At 37.1% G+C, this 18,156-nt stretch overlaps 3 protein-coding genes across 4 annotated transcripts; all 3 read left to right on the top strand.

The window, feature by feature from the left end:
- Positions 1 to 1,023: 1,023 nt before the first annotated feature.
- LOC141825118 (WUSCHEL-related homeobox 8-like) lies at positions 1,024 to 1,785 on the top strand. The gene is made up of 2 exons (XM_074712511.1): positions 1,024 to 1,168; positions 1,414 to 1,785. The coding sequence occupies exons 1-2, from the start codon at positions 1,024 to 1,026 to the stop codon at positions 1,773 to 1,775; spliced, it is 507 nt and encodes a 168-aa protein (XP_074568612.1). The 3' UTR covers positions 1,776 to 1,785.
- A 5,707-nt stretch (positions 1,786 to 7,492) lies between these two features.
- Positions 7,493 to 10,325, top strand: LOC141823534 (heat stress transcription factor A-1-like). The gene is made up of 2 exons (XM_074710833.1): positions 7,493 to 7,868; positions 9,135 to 10,325. Exons 1-2 carry the CDS (start codon positions 7,572 to 7,574, stop codon positions 10,293 to 10,295), a joined length of 1,458 nt encoding a protein of 485 aa, XP_074566934.1. The 5' UTR covers positions 7,493 to 7,571; the 3' UTR covers positions 10,296 to 10,325.
- An 879-nt stretch (positions 10,326 to 11,204) lies between these two features.
- Positions 11,205 to 17,527, top strand: LOC141824753 (thylakoid lumenal 29 kDa protein, chloroplastic). Of its 2 annotated transcripts, none has more exons than XM_074712085.1 (11): positions 11,205 to 11,371; positions 11,471 to 11,590; positions 12,210 to 12,294; positions 12,381 to 12,415; positions 12,514 to 12,579; positions 12,684 to 12,724; positions 12,841 to 12,971; positions 13,347 to 13,453; positions 15,272 to 15,409; positions 15,891 to 16,025; positions 17,102 to 17,527. In XM_074712085.1, the coding sequence occupies exons 1-11, from the start codon at positions 11,309 to 11,311 to the stop codon at positions 17,210 to 17,212; spliced, it is 1,032 nt and encodes a 343-aa protein (XP_074568186.1). In that variant the 5' UTR covers positions 11,205 to 11,308; the 3' UTR covers positions 17,213 to 17,527. The 2 variants fall into 2 exon arrangements, with proteins under 2 accessions (XP_074568186.1, XP_074568187.1); XM_074712086.1 differs by having other exon boundaries at positions 11,474 to 11,590.
- The last annotated feature ends 629 nt before the right edge of the window (positions 17,528 to 18,156 follow it).

Here is an 18,156-nt window from a genome sequence, read left to right on the forward strand (position 1 = left end):
ACATCTTTACTAAACTGTTATCCAAACAATGATTTCATTTATTGGCAATCAAATTCAACGATTTCATAGAAGGACTCTCTTCTAGCACCCACAACAATGTCGACTCAAGCTCCACGAAGGTGTCGTGGCTCGCGAGGTTGCTGCCCTGGGCCGATCGTGCCACTGCACAACAACAATCAAGGGTGGGGAAGAGAAAAGCTTACTTCTCCATTATTTAAAGATGAATAAATAGTGGAAAGGATGACGGAAAATTTTTCTCAATTTATCTGACCTTCCAAATAAATTGAATATAAAAATTGATCGTTGTAGATATTTTATTTTTCATACAAATTCTCATCATACTATAAACATTTTATAAATATTTAATTTTGCATTAAGTTTGAAATAATAATTCTTTATGTCATCTCAAAAGAATAAAATATATATTACCACAAAACTTCCGTAATTCTGTTGAAAACATTATCCATCACAAGCTATCTTAATTAAGAACTAGTAATCCATACAAAACTGTATATATTTGATACCTATTTAAGAATATTACTATATATTATCTTTTATGGAATCAATCGATCATTAGTGAAAATACATTTCCTAAATTTCTCATCTATTTCTCTCTTTCCATATTTTACGCGTGCGATTTATTTGGATTTTATTTTCCTTTTTTATTTTTTTTTATGGAAAAAAAAATGACATCAAATGATAGATAGATCACCTTCCGACCATCATTAGATTCTCCGGCTCAATCCGTGGCTCCGTCCACCCTGTCCTCGATCCCGACCGTTCATCCTCTGTTCGCGAATCTTGAAGCTGTAAAGCCCAAAGCCCAACAACCAAAGTCTACAAATAGAGACTCGCCATACATCAAAGCCTCACTCTCACAGAGTCTCAGTCTCGTTTCTTGATTTCCACGGTCTTCTACCCTTCCTCCTCCTCCTCCTCCTCCTCCTCCGTTGCGCCGGAGAAAAAGGGTCGAGGATTCTGCCTGCTTCCCTTCGATCCTTGCTCGGAAGCGGTGGGTTCAAGATGGAGAATGCAGCGCTGTGTGGGAAGGTGATGACGGATGAGCAGATAGAGACCTTGAGGCTGCAAATCGCCGCCTACGCCACCATCTGCGAGCAGCTCGCGGAGATGCATTGGGAAACCGAGCTGCGTCAGGAATCCTTCACAGGTTCTTCCTCCCCTCCTTCTCCCTCTTTTTTTTGTTTTTATTTTTCCAAAAATTCGATCTTTACCTTTCCTTTTTGATGAATCGATGCCTTTTCTCATCTCCGTGCGCGTGAGCATCTACAATGTGGTGATTTTGCCAGTAAAAGTTGAATCTTGGCGCTTTAATGCTGCTGTTTTGGATCTCGAATAATTAATTTGTTGTTTCAATCAAGGGTTAACGAATAATGAATTTGTTATTGCTTTCAGGAATGGGAATGATCAGTTCTTCTTTGTCCTCGGACTCTGCAATGGCGGCAGCATCTGGAAGCGCCAAGATCTGTGCGAGGCAGCGCTGGACGCCGACGCCGATGCAGCTTCAGATTCTGGAGAGCATCTTCTACCAAGGGAGTGGCAGTCCGAGCAAGCAGGGGATAAAGGATATCACTGCCAAGCTCGCCGAACACGGCCAGATTTCTGAGACAAACGTCTACAACTGGTTCCAGAATCGAAGGGCTCGGTCTAAGAGAAAGCAGCAGGCCAATGCTCAATCTGAAGAAGAGGCCGAGTCCCTGAATCCCAAGAAAGCCAGGACTGAGAAGCTGGAGCTGGCTCCACTGTTATTTCATTGATTTTTCCCTTGTTTTTTAACAATTAAAAAGACTTAGTTATAAATTTTAAAACTTAAAGAGAACTGAGGAAGATTTAGGACAGAGATTTAATTACTTCTTTGTAAAAACAACTTTATTAGTTATTGATATTGCTGGATGATACCTTCTAATTTGTTTGTCTTTCATTATTATCTTCCCATTGATTACTCTGCGTATAAAGAGCACGTTTTGAACCTTATGTGTGTTAGTAGGCTTCAATCAAATTCAAATGATTTATTTTTCTATGGGATGGATTATATGCTTCTTGGTTGTTGTTTTTGGATATTTTACATTTTGATACTGAAATCATTGCAAGAAGCTCACAGTAACTGTTCAATTTGGCTATAAAATCATCTCTCTTTTATTCAGTCACGAATGGCATTTGTGCGTGGAAGAGAAAGCCATGCAAATATTGATACTGAAGCTTTACCTTTTTGCTAGAAAACTAAAAGGATTAAAGTTAAACAAGAAAATATTAATTTACACTATCAAGAGCCGATTTAATCGTGGCACTTTGAATGCCTTTTCCACCTTTGATACTAAGCAGTCTTAAGAAAGGTACATTGTGAGGGAGCCACACTGGAAGAAGGATAGGATGTCAAACATCAGTTGAACATATATATGGATATGGATAAAAAAGAAGTAGGTCTTCTCAAAATTTAAATGTGCAACTTAATTTCTCTTTTAGATTGTGTCGGCCACTTTCAGTTGAAGGAGGTACTTGGTAGGGAATATATATATATATATACAATCTGCATTCCATGAAGAAGCGCAGCGAGGGGTTGTCCTGCATTGGCGTTCATTAGCCGAGAAGTACCGGGCGATGGGTTGCCGGGGTGGCCAGTCGTCTCTGCTCGAGTTCTTCTAGCAAGAACTCGCCAGGGATCTCCTGCATGCCCTAGCTAGTTCTTCAAGCATATATAGACATTTCTGCTTCCTTCCGTAGCTCAATGGTTATGTGAGTAACACCCTCTGTTTCCTTGCTTCTCGAGAATATATATGCAATCTATTTAAAGATCAGTTATTTTTAAATTCCTGTCGGTCTCTGTTTCTTGGCGATTTGTTTCGATGTATTCAGGGAGAAGAAGATGAAAAAGGGGCTCTGGAGCTCCAAAGAAGATGATATTTTAAGCGAGTACGTTAAAGCCTAAAGGGCACAGCAAGGGGAAATGACACCTCAACGACTATGAGCTCACTTTGACTCAAAATGACTATCACTTTGAGTGCGAACCCAAAAATCCTGCAGCTATCGTTAAAAACAATGAAAATCTTGAAATTCAAGTAATAATTTCATTTAGTATCTTAAATTTATTTAATTAATGATGTTAACTATTAGAAAAATTAAGAAGGAAGATAATAGGAGGTAAATAATAAATAAGGGGATTACATAATATTTTTTTTCAATATTTTGTTCATCAACATGTACATATTTATAAGCTACTTACATAACACAACTAAACCACTAACTCCATAATAATACCCCACTAAATCAACTAATGAAGATATATTGAACTTAGATACATTTCTTTTAACCACTAACTTAACTAATTGTCACATCATCAACCCATTAACCATTATTAATTTTGGATCAATTATCAACATTAACAACTCTAACAGAAATTGAATATCTCACAGTTGTTAGGTTGGAGAACGATCATGTCTTGTCTTAACAAGATTTCTTGATGCCCCTATTAGAAGAAACTTGACTACTTGAGGAAAATTATCTAATTATAAACTTTAACCCCATGAGTGAGAATAAAATAACATTTTTGGGATAAAATTTTTGCAATAGACATAATATAACACTTTCTGAAGCTATCAACTATGAGCTCTCTTTAGCTCAATATGACTATCAGTTCGAGTTTGAATCACTAAATACTACATCTCTTCTCTAAAACCCTACTATCATGATTGAAAACAATAAACTTTTTGACAATTCAAGTAATAATCTCATTTAGTTTCTTAAGTTTGTTTAATTGTTGATGTTAATGACTCTAATAGAAACTGAAATTCTCACAGTTGCTGGATTAGAGGACGAGCATGCTCTATCTCAACAAAATTTCTCGATGCCCTATGAACTACTAGAAGAAACTCGACTTGAGGAAAATTATTTGGTTGCAAACTTTAACCCCATGAGTGAAGATGAAATAATATTTTTGGGACAAGATTTTTGTAATGGACATAATATGATAATTTCTGAAGTTGTCAACTATAAACTCCCTTTGGCTCAATGTGACTATTAGTTCGAGTCAAAATCACTGAATATTACATTTCTTCCTCAAAACCCTACCGCCATCATTGAAAACAATGAAAATCTTAACAATTCAGGTAATAATCTCATTTAATTTCTTAAGTTTATTTAATTATTGATGCTAACGACTCTTAACAAAAGTTGAACATGTCATAGTTGTTGGTTGGAGGACCAGCATGTTCTGTCTCAACAAGATTTCTCGAAGTCATATGAATTACTAGAAGAAACTCGACTTGAGAAAAATTATCTGGTTGCAAACTTTAACCCCGTGAGTAAGGATGAAATAGTATTTTGGGGATAAAATTTTTGCAATGGACATAATATGACACTTTCTGAAGCTATCAACTATGAGCTCTCTTTGGCTCAATATGACTATTAGTTCGAATTCGAATCACTGAATACTACATCTCTTCTCCAAAATCCTACTACCATCATTGAAATTAAACAATAAAATCTTTGACCATTTAGGTAATAATCTCATTTAGTTTCATTAGTTTGTTTAATTGTTGATACTGACGACTCTAACAGAAGCTGAACATCTCATAGTTACTGGGTTGGAGGACGAGCATGTCCGGTCTCAACTAGATTTCTCGATGCCCTATGAACTACTAGAAGAAATTGGAGTTGAGGAAAATTATCTAGTTGCAAACTTTAACCCTATGTGTGAGGACAAATAGCATTTTTGGGATAAAATTTTTGCAATGGACATAATATGACACTTTCTGAAGCTATCAACTATGAGCTTCCTTTGGCTCAATATGGCTATTAGTTAGAGTCTGAATCACTGAATACTACATCTCTTCTCCAAAATCCTACCACCATCAGTGAAATTAAACAATAAAATCTTTGATTATTTAGGTAATAATCTCATTTAGTTCATAAGTTTGTTTAATTGTTGATGTTAACGACTCTAACAGAAGTGAACATTTCACAATTGTTGGGTTGGAGGACGAGCATGTCCTGCCTCAATAAAATTTCTCGATGCACTATGAACTACTAGAAGAAATTGAAGTCGAGGAAAACTATCTAGTTGCAAACTTTAACCCCACAAGTGAAGATGAAATATCATTTTGGGATAAGATTTTTATAATGGATATAATATGACACTTTCTGAAGCTATCAACTATGAGCTCCCTTTAGCTCAATATGACTAATAATACGTCTCTTCCCCAAAATCCTACTACCATCATTGAAAATAATAAAATCTTTACCAATTCAACTAATAATCTCATTTAGTTTCTTAAATTTGTTTAATTATTGATGGTAACGACTCTAACAGAAGATGAATATCTCACAATTGCTGGATTGGAGGATGAGTATGTTTTGTCTCAACAAGATTTCTTGATGCCCTATGAATTATTAAAAGAAACTCGACTCGAATAAACTATTTGGTTGTAAATTTTAATCCATGAGTGAGGATGAAATAGCATTTTTGGGATAAGATTTTTGTAATAGACATAATATGATAATTTCTGAAGCTATTGACTATGAACTCCTTTTGACTCAATATAATTATCAATTCGAGTCTGAATCACTGAATACTACATCTTTTTTTCAAAATTCTACTATCATCATTGAAAACAATAAAATCTTTGATAATTTATATAATAATCTCATTTAGTTAAATTTATAATCCTTCTTGTAATTTATTTATCCTCCAAATTTTCTTTCCTTTTTTTAAATTTATTTATCAAGAAAATTGGAAATAATATTAGCATATTCCATTAAATCACAAACTCTTCTTTCTTTATTATTTATTATTTTATTTTGCTTTTTTCCCTGCATTGCCGAAACATGGCTAGATCATCTCCGTCGAATGCCGATCCAACGAACACAACCAACTCCGATTCCGGTCACCGCTCTTTGGTGTTTCGTTTCACTGATCGCCGTGTTTACCGCTGCGTGAATTGACCGCGAGTGATCTCACTCCAAACACCCTTTCGCTTCGGCTATAAATTGCGCTAAGCTCTCGTGCCGCCGTTCTCAAACGCTCCGTCGATCGTCTCCGTCCTCTTCTCTGTGTTTGGAAAGTGATCGGAAAAGTAAAAGGTATGAACCCTAATTTTTTTGTTCTTTCAAGCACTACAAAAATAACCTTAAATAGTGACGGAATTAGCGACCGAAATTTAATCAGTCGCTAATTTAACGACCGATCTTAAATTTCGATCATTAACTAGCAACCGATTCAATTTCGGTCGTTGATTAGCGACCAATTTAATTTCGATCGTTATATTGCGATCGAAATAACAAATCCATCGGTAATTTAATGATCGGAATTAAATTCGGTCGTTAAATTAACGATCGAAAATGAATCGGTCATTAACTTTAGAGTTAATTTGATTGGATTTAACGATCGAAATCGAATTCGATCGCTAATTAGTGACCGAATTTGAATTCGATCGCTAATTTTAGCGACGGAAGTTAAATTCGATCGCTAATTTTAACGATCGAATTGAGATTCCGTCGCTAAAACCAAATTTAAATTCGGTCGCTAATTAGTGACCGAATTCAATTTTGATCGCTAAATCCAATTACGATGAAATTTTTTATGATTTTTTGAATTGGTCGCTAATCGGATTTAGCGACCGAAAATTCAGTCGCTAATCGATGTTTTTTTTTAGTGAAGGAGTTTGATATGTGATTTCCTTTGAACAACGTTGGATCGATCGGTGGTTGATTCTTGTTCTTCGATAATGCAATTTGCTTCGGTTGAGTTCGGGGATCGAGGTGATTCTGCTTCTTCGGATCTCGATTTGGACATGGCGGAGCCTTCCGATCGTCGGTTCATGGTGGGCTACACACTCTTGCCCAAGAAGCAGCAGACGTTCATCCGACCCTCTCTCGTGGACACCGCTCGCGATCACGGCGTCGATCTCGTCCCCATCGACCCCTTGCGGCCCCTCATCGAGCAGGGCCCTTCGACTGCGTGATCCACAAGCTCCACTACGACGAATGGTATATCCAGATCGCAAATTTCGCCGCCAAGAATCCCGACCTCCCCATCGTCGATTTTCTTGTAAACTCTAACAACGTTCTTGATTTCAAAATGTGCATTCTTTCTTTTATCTAATTCTTTGTCTCAATTGTTTCGCTCAGAATTCCATTCTTTTTACCTCCCTTTTCCGATGATTTTTTAAAGCAGATTTTAAATCTGCTATTTTTTTAAAATCAAGTTTTTATTAAATTAGATGACTACTTTTCATGTTTGCTAATTAAAAAAATACGAAAATTACAGGTAGCTACATAAAAGAGCGAGGATCCTCTCCACTGATAGGTTAATTAGGTTAATTGCAATGCGACTGATGTACTGCCGCCTGGCGATTACGGGAACCTGAGGCGAACAGTAATGTCCAATATTAAAAGATATGTTGGAGGAGATCCCACTGTCCTCTTTGTATGCTATAACTGCTTTGCGCTGGCGCCGATCCTTCGAGAGGTCTCTCGAGAAGCAGAGGCATGGTCGCCTTCGAGAGAGTTCGGACTTCCTCCGTGAACCCTAGACGCTGATCTCGTCCTCGGACCGAGTGATGGTGGGGAGAGGCACGCAGGACGGCAGGGGAGGTGGAGGCGGAGCGCAGGCGGTGATCGGGAGGAAGGAGATGGCGGCGGCGGCGAACGCTGGACTGAACAAGAATCCGCCGCCCCCTTTCCTCAGCAAAACTTACGACATGGTGGATGAGCCGGCGACGGATGCGATCGTGTCGTGGGGGCCCGGGAACAATAGCTTCGTCGTGTGGAACCCGCCGGAGTTCGCGAGGGATCTCCTGCCCAAGTTCTTCAAGCACAATAATTTCTCTAGCTTCGTTCGGCAGCTCAATACTTATGTAAGACTTTCATTTTATCTTCTATACATTTCCGTTGTTTCATTTTATCTATCTATTTCCTGTTCGATTCTAACATTCTCAAGAACAATAGAAGTGAGTTCTCTCTGAAACTGGATCTGTTAAATGCAAATCCTATATTCTCATCTGCATCTGAGTTTGAACTCTCCTAGATTATGATAAGATGTTACTGACTCTCCTAAGAGGAACTCTTCAGAAGATTTTCTGCGTTAGTATTCTCATCTGCATCGAAGTTTGAACTCTTATTTGGAAGGAATCATTTGTAATGTTGTCAAATAGTTTGCTTTTAGAAGTCCAAGCAGTTCTTCTTTTGATTGAAAAATGCATTGCTGGTTCAGCATTCAAGTCCTAGAAGCCGTGCTTCTTTTGATATGCAAAATTGGGTTAGTTTCAAGTATGGATGTCAAACTTGTTGATGAATAGGTAATGCCAGATCTTCCTCACAATTTTGAATGATACAATGATTCCTCTAGGCATGATAATGACCTACATAAGATTAAGCGAGAAAGCCGATTAATTTATATGGGATTCATAGTATTAACAAAGTTATACTTTAGTGTTCAGGCATACAATTGGTGTAACCCACTTCCTAGAACTAGAGCTAGAATTTTGTACAACTGTGTAAGTGTGTAAATATAAGGTGATTGACGGTTCATTCACTGCCTTACCTTCTTCTGGGCTGATGACTTACAAGTAGGAGGAATAAGGTATTTACATGTTATCCAAAAAGCAAAAAATAAAAATATGCATCATTTGGTCTGTTAACATGGTTATTTCCACTTGAACATGATTTCTTTACATGATCCATTTTCTCATCCTGGTCTCTTCCATGTTGGTCCTTTTTTTGGTACTATAACTATGCAAGTTCCTAATAAAGCTATGTAGAAACAATATTGGAAGTTATGATGTCCTGAAATGTAGCCTGGTCTTGCACCTAGCATTCATCCCCTATGGATGCAGAGTTCCAAAGTAGGAAGAAGATTGATTCGTCATTGTTTAGTTTTAAAGGTCTTCAAGTGTCAGGTTGATGTACTAAATTGCTGTAGAGGTGTCCAAGTTGTGGAGTTGGAGAACTCCACATCTTTTGTATGCAACTTGATGTTGCATTTATGTAGTTTTTGATCAAAAATCTAAAATTAATGTTGGTTGCTGAGGTTTAAATCTTCCTTTATGATTGTTTTTTTCCCAAGTTGTTATCTAAAGGCTGTTATGATATTTCACTTGGTGGCGGTTGATGGTATTGGACAGGGTTTTCGAAAAGTTGATCCTGATAGATGGGAGTTCGCAAATGAGGGATTTTTAAGAGGACAAAAGCACCTTCTTCAAACTATCAATAGGAGGAAATCCTCTCATATGCAAGGGCAAAACCAGCAAGAGCAGCCACAGCCGCAGAATGCTCCAGTTACATCTTGCGTTGAGCTGGGAAAATTTGGGTTGGAAGAAGAGGTGGAGCAACTCAAGAGAGATAAGAATGTGCTTATGCAAGAGCTTATTAGATTGCGCCAGCAACAACAAACCTCAGATCATCAGTTACAAACGTTGATGAAGCGCCTTCAGGGAATGGAGCTTCGACAACAGCAGATGATGGCATTCCTGGCAAAGGCCATCCGAAGCCCTGACTTTTTTGCTCAATTCATGCAGCAGAGTGATAGCAACAGACGCATTACAGGAGTAAAAAAGAAGCGGAGGCTGCCAAATGATGAAGGTGGTCATGATGATGAGATGCTTGAAGGTCAAATAGTGAAGTACCAACCATTGATCAATGAAGCAGCCAAAGCCATACTAAAGCAAATTATAAAGATGAATCCATCTGCTATTCTAGAATCTTTGGGAGACTCTGATAATCTTCAGCTAGATAACTTCCCAAGTCCATCTGAAGCATTCGAAAGCACGGCAAGTCAGAATTCTGGTGTTACTCTGTCAGAGATCCCTTCAAGTTCTGGTATTTCATTCATCCCTACGACTTCTGCTGTCTCCGATCAGTCTTCTGCAGTGGCCACTAAAATGATTGGACCGGATGACAACATAGGAGTGTTATCTGTAGTTCCGGAGGATATTGCTCCATCTCCAACTGATGTTAACATCCCAGAATTTTCCGAGCTACGCGGAATAGTTCCTGAAGACGATGCCATTGACATCCCACTTGAAAATTTGGAAACCTTGCAAGAGGTTGGACCTCTCGATACAGATGACTTCTCCCCAGATACTGACATCAACTTGTTCAACGTCGAGGAGCTCCCTGGAATTCTTGAAGATTTATGGGAGCAATTCCTGAAGGCTAGTCCTATCGCAATAGACACAGAGGAGGTCGAGTCCACCAAACAGGAGCAGATGGAGGTTCAACCAACCCAATGCATAAATGATATTACTGACCAGATGGGGCTTCTTTCTTCGAATCCTAAGCATTGATGTGTTTCATACTTGGCCTTTCGTTAACTTGCAAGTTAAGCTTCTTGGTTGCTTTATTTTGGATATTTGACATTTTGATACTGAAATCATTGCAAGAAGCTCACAGTAACTGTTCTATTTGACTTGTCAAAGGACTAATTTCATATCTTTTCTGTTTAGAAGGTGAATCTATGTATTGTATTGGCCTACATGGAGACAGACATAAAAGAAATTCTGTGAAGTTTGGGTTGATCCAACCTAGCAAAAATAACTGACCATGTTTATTAGTTTCTGAATTTCATATTTGTTTCTTTTATAGATTGATACGTGTGTGTCATCGCTTGTGAACGAGTCGTATTTGTTTAGCATGTTTAAATTTAAATTAATAGACCGCTTGTAAATGTTAACATATAAAATTTATATTATTTTTTATTATTAAAAATATATAAATAGGCTTGGTTTACGAATGTTCAGCGCTATTTTTATCTGCCTATGTCTTGTTTAATTCAAGAATATACAAGAAAAAGTAGAAAAAATAAGCACTGAATCTGAAGCAAATGAATTAGAAATTCATTATTACAAATTAATATCTCAAAAATAAATTATTTTAAATTGAAAACAATTAATTTTGACTCCCTTTTAATTGAAAAATTGGAGCCATTTCATTTCTTGTCCAAAAAGAATCAATTAGTTTTTGAAACAGGCGTCATTTTTATTCTTTGCAGTTTTTGAAACAAGTTTGTGGCGATGAACTCAAGATGAAAATAAAAAATAATAATTGTATTGAATTCAATTAAAAGATTCTTATTTTTTTAAAAAAAAAAAATAGTTGTTAATGAGATTTGAATATATAAATAGATTAATACAAATTGATATATATATTGGATAAGAGAGGGAGGAGGTGGTTGACGCCAAGCATCCGTCGCCGATTTGGATCCTTTCGCGATAAGAAGATTACGCTTCGCTATCCATCCGCTTCGACGCCATGAGCGAAAGCTAGCGCGTGGTGTTGCAGTGAGGCATCAGTCCGAAGAATGGCGGCAGTCTCCTTCCTCTCCGCCCCGACTTTGCTCCGCTTCCGTCCTCGCTTTGTTCCTGTATGCTTCCGGTTCTTGCTGTGCATTATCTTGCCGCTTTGATGTGCATTTGTGTGGATTCCACTAAATTTGTTGTTTTTTGGCACTATTACCTGATAGAAGCAGGGAAGGGTTTGCTGCTATCACAAAGCCGATGACTTTGGCCTTGCCGATGCAGGCGAAAGATGCCTGCCGACTAGAAGGGATGTTCTTAAATGCTTGGGTGCTGCAGTTGGCATGGTATATCTATCACTTTCAGCTACATTTGGATCTCATCTGCTTGTTATTCATGGGACTTTTGTCTGACCTTCCTCTTTGTTGAAGGAAAAAAGAGAAAGGGCGCTTTTTTTTTTATGAACTGGCTTAATAAAAGATTGTTTAGGTAGTGTCTATGTAGCTATATGTTCCTTCAATGTTCGAGAATGTAAGAGAATCTAGGCCAGTGTAAACAAGAATAATCTTTGTCCCTTGTGAATTTCCCTGACCTTCCTCTTTGTTGAAGAAAATGAAGAAATGAAGCTTTTTGATTATATTCCATTCCAGAAACTTGTTTCTACAATGTTTGGTAATAAAAGAGTATCTTGGATCAGTGTAAACAAGAATAACCTCTATTCCTTACAAATTTCATGCAATGTATTTGCTACTAGTAGCAAATTGGATATTTCAAAAAGAAATAATAATATTTTTTATTCATGTCCCACATTCTGATTTAATATAGCTAGAACTGGTTCTTCCCTTGCCAAATCAGATACATTCTTGAGCTATGATTATGCTTTTGCATTACTTGTTCCTGTTATGCAAAAACCTATTGATGTATTGAAAGAAAGATTAATGACCCTATGCTGATTGTGACAAATAGGAATTGGCTGCAACCTCAGGGCCATTTACTGAAGTTTCCTATGCTGCTGATTTGATTCAACGTCGGCAACGTTCTGAGTTCCAATGTAAGCTTCACTTATATTGGTATATCCTTCCTTATTGAAGTAAGCAAATTTTCTCAGGATTAAGTTTCCTTTTATTTTGGTTGCAGCAAGTGTCAAAGATACTCTCTCTAAAGCTATAAAGGTAACTGTAACATAAGCTTTGTCAAGCCTCATATCAATGATGGGCTAAATTTTGTATCTGGTATATTCTGAGATGTTTCTTTTTCGCATCATTTAAAGGAACATTCAGATCTTATTCCATCCATACTTATTCTAGCACTGAATGATGCCATGACATATGACAAGGTAACGCCTCGATTACTCATCCAAGATAGGAGGATACTTTTCCTTTCGTTTCATGTAATACAGTTAAGCTGGGCAGTCAGCTGAGTTTGAAAGTAAATTTCTAGGCTACAAAATCTGGAGGCCCCAATGGATCAATTCGCTTAAGGCATGTGTCTGATTACACACAAAAAAGTCTGATTTCTATTGATTTTCTGTATCTTCTACTCTCAGATTGGTTGCATAACCAGATTCTTCCATTAATCCTTTTTTCCTTCTCATTAGCCCTGAAATAGGGAGACCTGAAAATAGTGGGCTTTCTGCTTCGTTGAATCTCCTAGTTGAAGCCAAGAAAGAGATAGACTCATATTCCAAAGGTGGTCCAATTTCATTTGCAGACCTTATCCAGTATGCCGGTGAGCTAATTGTTAGTGTAGAAGCAATATATTGAAAAGACACTAATTCTTACATAGAATGCTCCAAGATCTTCTGCTTCTAAGACTGTATATTAAAGTTTATCAGCTTAATCTATGATGAGCAGTTTTTATGAGATATCCTTTATGAAAAAAAGCAGGCTTTAGGAGTCAGGACTATTTTTTTTTGTTCTTATCTACAATGCCTCCATATTAAGGATTGATAACTTAGAACCTATGCTGATAATATTTAGAGCGAAGTGATATGGTCATAGTTTTGTGACCTCAGTCACTTGTATGTTTGTATTATAATTTCCATTGAATTTACAGCATTTATAATGGGTTTTTATTTGACTTTAATGAACTCTATAAACACAGCCCAATCAGCGATAAAGAAAACCTTTATTGATTCTGCAATCAAGAAATGTGGAGGGAAGGAAGACAAAGGAATATTTCTGTATTCGGTATATGGCTCTAGTGGTCAGGTTGGTTCCTTAAATGAGAAATTTATTTATTTTTCCAAAAAGAGTTAATACTATTTTCTTATCCTCCCCTAGAAATGCTAATAAGTTCATCATGATCAAATGACAACACCTCAAGAAACCTACTTGATTTAGATGATTCATTTGTAGCCAATATCTCAAGTAAGCTACTTGACTAAGAGTGAGGGTTGATTCATCTAGTGTAAGCATCCTTTTTCTTTGATATCTAAAGACATTTTTTGAATTTTATATCATTTCATTTATTTTATTGTGTTATTGTAATAATGGATAGAATAATCAATTGCTGAGGGTCCCCATGATTCTCATAAGTTGATTTTTTTACCATGCCATGCCTTTGGATTTTGGGTGCAAAACCTCCGCCTATAGATTGGAAGGTGATGTGAGAATTATGAATTGAAATCTCTCGTCTTCTTTTTGTAATATTCTTTTTTTTCTCTCTATTATCCTCTTTACTCTTTTCTTCTTCCTCCGTTTTCCTCTACTTTTTTCACCCCCTTTTATCTTCTTGTATCAAATCCATTGTCTTCTCTTCTCATTATCACATATTATTTTCTAATAAAATGGCATGTACCTGATGGCTGATACGATGTGAAATTATGACAAATGTGCATATCAAACGAAGAAGAGGAAGATCAAAGAAGACTTGGTTAACAATAATAAAATAAAATAAAATTTATTTAAATATAAATGATGATATAATAAGGAATAAAGCTCAATAGCGTAAAAGGATCCATATAACTGACCCCACTTAGTGGGATAAGACTTGTTGTTGTTGTTGTTGTTGCACCTGATGATACATGATAAAGAGAAAGGGCAGTGAATTATGTATCATTAATATTTATCAATATTTTTGAAATATATAGATGACAAGTAACAACTTCCATCCAAATTTTGAAAATGATCCAAGAAAAAAGTTCACTATTGAATTTCAGCCTAAAGTGCTCTCAGTTTGAACCACAATCTCTGCTAAGCACCATTGTGCTGGAGGAACGAAGCTAAGTTGCAATCTATCTCCTTAATTCCATTTACTCCAACAAAGACGATGGTGTGAAATCATTACGCACAATCTTTTTGTCTTTTAAAGAGATGCAGCATCTGTTTAATGTGGGCTCCCTACCGGTAGTAAATTTTACAGATATCTAGTCAGCAAGCTGATCATGCTGCAGAGTCTCTATATGAGATCTATTTGTCATCATAGGCTAAGTTTAAGGATCTTAACCTCAGAAGACTCCAAATAATGTTACTACTTCTGTAGACAATGTATCGATTTTCAGTTTACCTTTTCATGGGAATTGGCTCCTGCCTCCACAGACTTGGTATTGGATATATAATGGGGGTCAGCCTTTTAGAAGTTTGTTTGTTTACGCGGCTATATATCCAATGGTCTTGTTTATAATTTGATACAACTAGTATTGTATTAGGGACCGAGACTAGGATTTGCATTGAGCACTTCAGGAAATTCTTGCCTCACAATGGCTAATCCATGTTCCTTGTTTCACTGCCTGTTTTGCATTTCCAATTTCGGAAGTTGGCATAATGGTGCTGCTAAGATATCAATTGCTACTATTTGTACCTTTTCCCTGTGATCTTTGTCCTCAATGTAGAGTACCTGTAGTAGATTTTCTGAAAGAAAATTGAGGTCATCTTCGATACATTCAATAAGAATTGAATCATTGAATACAAGAGAAAGTAGAGAGGCGAGTGGCGAACCTGTAGATGAACTGTGTTGAAACTCTCTATTTGATGAGCTGTGTTAAAACTTTCTGAAGATAAAATGATGCACCTTTCCCATTTGTTCAGTGGGGCTTGTTTGACAGACAATTTGGGCGAAAAGATGCTGATGCTCCTGATCCGGAAGGAAGGATCCCTCAGTGGAACAAGGCTTCTGTTCAGGAAATGAAAGAAAAGTTCATCACCATAGGCTTTGGTCCTCGCCAGGTACTTTCCTTTAAAATTCAGCCGCCATTTGCAACTGTTTAAATGTTTAAAATTTAAATTCCAAACCAACATCTTTGCCACTGTCATTGTTTACCTTAGTAACATACAATATCATCTTTGTTATAGTGTTGGGGAAAAAAACTGATATCATTTGATAAGATTTATCAGAACATGTAGTTTCTACTATTTATGCCCTGCCGTATCAAGACCACGATAAGAACTGCTCATCTAGGATTTTCAACATACAAATCATTCAACGAATATGATTCTGTGAGATAAGAGCATCCTTTTTAGTGTAAATGGTTTAACACATTTGCAAAATTCTTTTGAGCTTCCAACATACTTTCTTTCCTCTAAAATCTAGGATTTACTCTGGTAATTGATATCTGAATTCATCGGATCTCTCCATCAGTATATCCCTCAATTTATTTTTATACTTTTTGCTAATCTATGTTTTAAGGATTAGTTCACAATTTTGCAGCTTGCAGTGATGTCTGCATTTCTCGGTCCTGATCAGTTGGCAACAGAGAGCCTTTTGTCAACTGATCCTGATGTCCGACCATGGGTGGAAAAGTATCAACGAAGCCGAGAAACTGTATCTCAAACCGATTACGAGGTGATTATAATTACAAAACAAAATTTCAGCAATACTTGTTTTTATTAACCTTCATCATTTATACTGTTCCTACTACAAGAAATGCAAGTCAAACTCTTCAATTAGAAGTTAAGTAGAAGGTCAGTATGACTAATCAAAATTTAGATATTGTAGTTCTACTGGCTCTTTTCTTTTTGTTTACCGTAGAAATTTCATGTCAAACAAACAACTGATTGTGTTCTTCAAATGATTTACATGTTAGGAATTGGATAAAAAGGGAATTAAAGAGGAATAACTTTTTTTTTTGTTTGGTTCGTAGAATCGAACAGACATTGAATAATTATTTGTTTGTTTGGTAGGAAAGCTATAGGGAGTATAAACAAAGAAGAGTTTTTCGCAACCATAAAAGGAATATCTTTTGTTCAACTTGTCTAGCTCGCACAATCAACCCAGTTCAATGCGATTGATCTATATCAACTACCCAGCCTATTGGTTCCGATGTGACAGACCCATCGAGCCCAACAGTCATCCCCCTACACAACTGATCTGCTTAACTTGCTTGGCGTGCCCCTCCCAACCAATCCGAGGAACTTGACTAGCTTGTTTGCTCAGTTTAACCAGTTTTGTTGACTCATTCAATCGAACTGACTAGTTTTTTTTTTTTGGCTTGTTTGCCATGTTTAGCTCAATTTATCCTTTGTCTATCATGGCTCAACAGGATTGTCTGACCATCTCTGCTTGATCGGTTCATTCAACTCAACTAACCCAATCTCTACTTTGCTCTGCTTGATTTGCTTGAGCAATGTGATCAACCTGAGTGGTGTGCTGGATTTGTCAGACCCAACTGATGAGTCTGCTTGTTCCACGCTCATAATAAATATTTTGGAGGGTTGACTTACATAAGAAAGAAATATACAACAACAATAACAACAATCAAATCTTTATATCACTAAGTGAGGTCAACTATATAGATCATCCCACGTCATTAGGTTCAATTCCTTACTAACCAACTGCACCATAGGTTTCTTTAGTAGGTGCACATATTTGCAAAAATTCATTATCGCTGTTGTGGTCTAATGGTTGTTTGTTCATTTCAGGTTGATCTCATAACAACACTCACAAAGCTGAGCACTCTAGGCCAGCAAATAGATTATGAAGCATACACATACCCTGTGAAGAAGATCGAGTTGAGCAAACTAAAATTGTGAAGAAACTCTTCGGTGCTTGCCTCGTCGATTCATGGGTATTTATGCATAAAGCTCGGAGCACTCACATAGGCAGTGCAATTCTTGGCAATGGAAGTTTTGTTGTTCTTCGCAAATTGTAAAGCCTAGTTATTATATAAATATAGTCCCTTGTTCTAGTGAAAACAGTAGTGATGGCAATTCCTCTGCAAACCAACAATGATGTTAGATGTGTTTTTTAGTTAGTCTTTGGCCACATGAGATTCTCACAATTGTGTTGTATTCTATTTGTGTAAGTTGCAATTCAAATTTACTCAAATCAAGAAGAAAAATTCATCCATCTCCAAGATTAATTTAGCGAATCCCAAACACTAATATTATTTTTTTTAAAAAAAATCTTGCATAACTTGGATCATTAAACATTTCTACTCATCCATTATGATGTTAAAAGAAGAGAAATGCTACGCTGCACGACGAGGAATCCACGACTCGTGCGCGACACCTGTGACTCACCACCGCTGTTGCCGCCCTCGCCGCGTCCGACCGTCGACGCCGATGCTTCCTCGGCCAATCTCCGACCGTGATTTGGTCAGAAATGGCACGACCACTGTCGATAACAATCAAGCCAAATTCCGATTGAATCACAATCAAAGATCGACCGAGGAAGGACCGACATCGATGGATGTGCAATAGGAGCAGCTATTTCCGACCAAATTTCCAATTACTATCCGATCGGAATCCGATACCGACCGAAGCGTCAACAAGTAGCACGTCGATCACAGCCGATGGCGCAGCAAGGACAGCAACAGCGACGGTGGGTCAAGGAGTCGCGCACAGAATTGTCACGCAGCATAGCAATCTCGATTAAAAGAATACGTAAATTGTAACATTACATTTCAAGTTTAGTTCTATATATTGACAAACAAAAAAAAAAGACACTGAACGAACTGTTATTAGCTTAGATACAA

The sequence above is a fragment of the Curcuma longa genome, chromosome 3, assembly GCF_044706935.1.
Source record: "Curcuma longa cultivar G26 ecotype Majalengka, Jawa Barat chromosome 3, ITB_CL_G26_1.1, whole genome shotgun sequence".
Taxonomy (NCBI): Eukaryota; Viridiplantae; Streptophyta; class Magnoliopsida; order Zingiberales; family Zingiberaceae; genus Curcuma; species Curcuma longa.

Coding starts and splice junctions, on each gene's coding strand:
- LOC141825118 (XM_074712511.1), top strand. CDS start 1,024: ATGGAGAATGCAGCGCTGTGTGGGAAGGTGATGACGGATGAGCAGATA. Junction 1,169..1,413: donor GCGTCAGGAATCCTTCACAG/GTTCTTCCTCCC, acceptor TATTGCTTTCAG/GAATGGGAATGATCAGTTCT.
- LOC141823534 (XM_074710833.1), top strand. CDS start 7,572: ATGGTGGGGAGAGGCACGCAGGACGGCAGGGGAGGTGGAGGCGGAGCG. Junction 7,869..9,134: donor TTCGGCAGCTCAATACTTAT/GTAAGACTTTCA, acceptor GGTATTGGACAG/GGTTTTCGAAAAGTTGATCC.
- LOC141824753 (XM_074712085.1), top strand. CDS start 11,309: ATGGCGGCAGTCTCCTTCCTCTCCGCCCCGACTTTGCTCCGCTTCCGT. Junction 12,416..12,513: donor CTCTCTCTAAAGCTATAAAG/GTAACTGTAACA, acceptor CATCATTTAAAG/GAACATTCAGATCTTATTCC. Junction 15,410..15,890: donor TAGGCTTTGGTCCTCGCCAG/GTACTTTCCTTT, acceptor ACAATTTTGCAG/CTTGCAGTGATGTCTGCATT.